The sequence below is a fragment of the Cladophialophora immunda genome (assembly GCF_000835495.1).
Source record: "Cladophialophora immunda strain CBS 83496 unplaced genomic scaffold supercont1.184, whole genome shotgun sequence".
Lineage (NCBI taxonomy): Eukaryota > Fungi > Ascomycota > Eurotiomycetes > Chaetothyriales > Herpotrichiellaceae > Cladophialophora > Cladophialophora immunda.
The window spans coordinates 1-2,508 of record NW_015622724.1 but is presented as its reverse complement, the minus strand read 5'-3'; the positions used below and the strand labels follow the sequence as shown (position 1 = coordinate 2,508).

General features: G+C 49.3%; 1 protein-coding gene across 1 annotated transcript; it reads right to left on the bottom strand.

The window, feature by feature from the left end:
• Window positions 1-219: 219 nt before the first annotated feature.
• PV07_12826 (uncharacterized protein) lies at window positions 220-1,322 on the bottom strand. The gene has a single exon (XM_016400394.1). It carries the CDS (start codon window positions 1,308-1,310, stop codon window positions 453-455), a length of 858 nt encoding a protein of 285 aa, XP_016241960.1. The 5' UTR covers window positions 1,311-1,322; the 3' UTR covers window positions 220-452.
• Between the last annotated feature and the right edge of the window lie 1,186 nt (window positions 1,323-2,508).

Sequence of the window (2,508 nt, the reverse complement as noted above, 5' to 3'; positions counted from 1 at the left end):
AAAAAAAAATATACGTCGCTTACCGTTACAAAGGACGGCTCAACTTTGTTTGCGCTGGAGGTAGACGAATAGTGTGAAGTCTGTGGTGATTCAGTTCAGAAAGGTCAGAGAATTGGAATGAGAAAAGACGAGGTAGTTATTTTACAACCCTCCGGAGAATCTTTGTGCATCGCTCATTTTAACACCTACTGACCTGCGCCCTTCCTCGTTATCGGTTGGGCTTCGATTACGCAGAATATGATATCAATAACGTCGTTCAAGACAGTGTGATCCGACCTGTTGACGCTACTATCACCCATACCTTGTTTGGGAGTATCTATATCTCGCCGCCATTATCAAATTTGGCGATAATTGCGAGCACCAATACCTGAAAGCTAAAACAGACCATGTAACCAAGCCCTAGGAACACTTCGAACTCCTTTGATGTGGCAAGCCCGGACAACTATTCGTTTTCAAATCCCACCCATCATTGCTCGGGCATCCTCCTTACATCGTTTGTCAATGCTCTCCGAGAACTTGTCCAGCGGGCTAAGCGCCCCTTGCCCGACAAACTTGACATGCGCGACAGCCTCCGGAATCAGGATATGAAAAGACACGGTGTCATAACGTAGGATGATTCCCGCGTAGTATTTTTCCTTAAAGAAGGCGCTGTGTATGCGTAGGCCTGTGTATGCTTCAATTTGTTTTGTCATCCGATCTGACCAAAGATTGTCCTTATCTCTGTTTCCCGGATCAGCCATCCATCCTTCTAATCCCGTACGGCAAACACGATTCCAAGGGTCAAAAGGCCTCCATTCAACATCAAAGTAAATCCGAGCGTAAGGGGACCCCGGAAAGGCCGAGACAAACGAGGGATTAAACAGCCCAGTGCGTAAGCCCATCAAGGGCCCTTTATTTATCCAATCGGAGATCAATTCAGATGTTGTGTTCCGAGCTTCGCCGAGTTGCCTCTTCGTTCTCTCCGAGGCCTCCGCTAAACAGAAGACCCCAACGTTATTCAACCAATTTAGCCGCCCATCGCGACTAATAAGCTGGTCGAAGGTGCGGTTCGTTTCTTCCATCACTTTCCTGCGCTGTTCGGTCCCAACCACGCCCGGGCCTTTTTCCGATGGTTCGTTGTGATCCAGTCTCAAGGCGCTCAAACTTGCCTCTTGGATGAATCGGTTGCCGTCAAGTGGTAGTCCATGGCCTATAGCAGCATGAAGATGAAGACACCCAGGCGAATAAATGTCAATTTCCTGATACTGCCAAGACTTTTGTGGAGAGCCTTCGTACGTGGCAATGTTCCCTAAGGCGTCTTTGCATTGCATTTTTGGTGGATGGCAGGGGCCCAAACAGCACGATAACACCAAGGCCAATGATTCCATGGTTGTCGAAGAGCAACAGTAGAAGCGGAATATCAGCGTGGGACTTCCTTTGGAGCAGACTCCTTGCTGGTGGGATTGGGACTGAAGTTCCATTGTCCACTCTTCCCTGTATAGACGTGTGGTCTGAAAACGCCTTCCATCTTCAGTTATATCAGTTACCGAATCCCGCTTAACGGTTCCAGGAGTTACTGAGTCCCAGCAACTCAAGTGCGCGATCGCCTCCCCCTCCACGAAGGCGGGAATAGTAGTCTTTTTGTCCACACAGATTGCTGAAACCGTGGAGAACTTTTCCCTGTACCGGGCGACGGACAGACGCAAAGCGATTTCTCCGGCGGTGAAAGACATGGCGCTTCTAGGTTCTGAGAGTTACTGAATCGAAAGATATCCGGACCTGATGTCGAAAGTCAAGTTAAAGGAAATAGAAAAGTTTCGCTCTCGAAAGGGCATTGATAAAACTCAACGCCTCTCTCTTCTTCTATTAGAAGATAAACTGGTCGAACTGCGGCGGCTGGGGGTAGAACGCGGCTAGGTAATTTTCCTTTGGCGACTTAGGCTCATAAAGGGGATGAGATCAGTCGCGGTAGGCTGTCTCTTGCAATCTGGAACATGACCGAACCCAAATGCCGGGGATCCTGGGCGCCACTTCCTGTCTCCCAGCACTTGGAGCCATAACAATCAAACTAGGTGTCAAAGCTTTGCGGTTAATCTTATTAGATTGACACTGATCAAGCCTGTGTTGTGGGAACGTGCGTGCAATGGCCCTGATAACGGAAGTTAATACTGCTGTACCTAGGCGGACGTGGGAGACGCCCGGTGACCACAAAAAAGGAGTTGCAAATGCTCAAATAAAAAGGCCCGCAAGTGGAGTCAAAGCCAAACCTCGATCCAGAGTTGCTCTGGTCTTGTCTGTCGGCGAGTTAGTGATAGGGAGCGATAATGCCTCCTACCACCGTCCTCACCGTTACGAGACCATGCATCAGAGAACAGGGCATTACGAATACCTCAGCTGTTTGGCCTCATGGCTGAGTCTTACCTGCCGTGTTGGTAGACAAACTGCTCCTATGCTGGGTCTCACACAGAGAAGATGTAACCCACTGGAGTGAGTCGCCAACCACCACCCCCTTCCCCCCCCTTTTTTTTT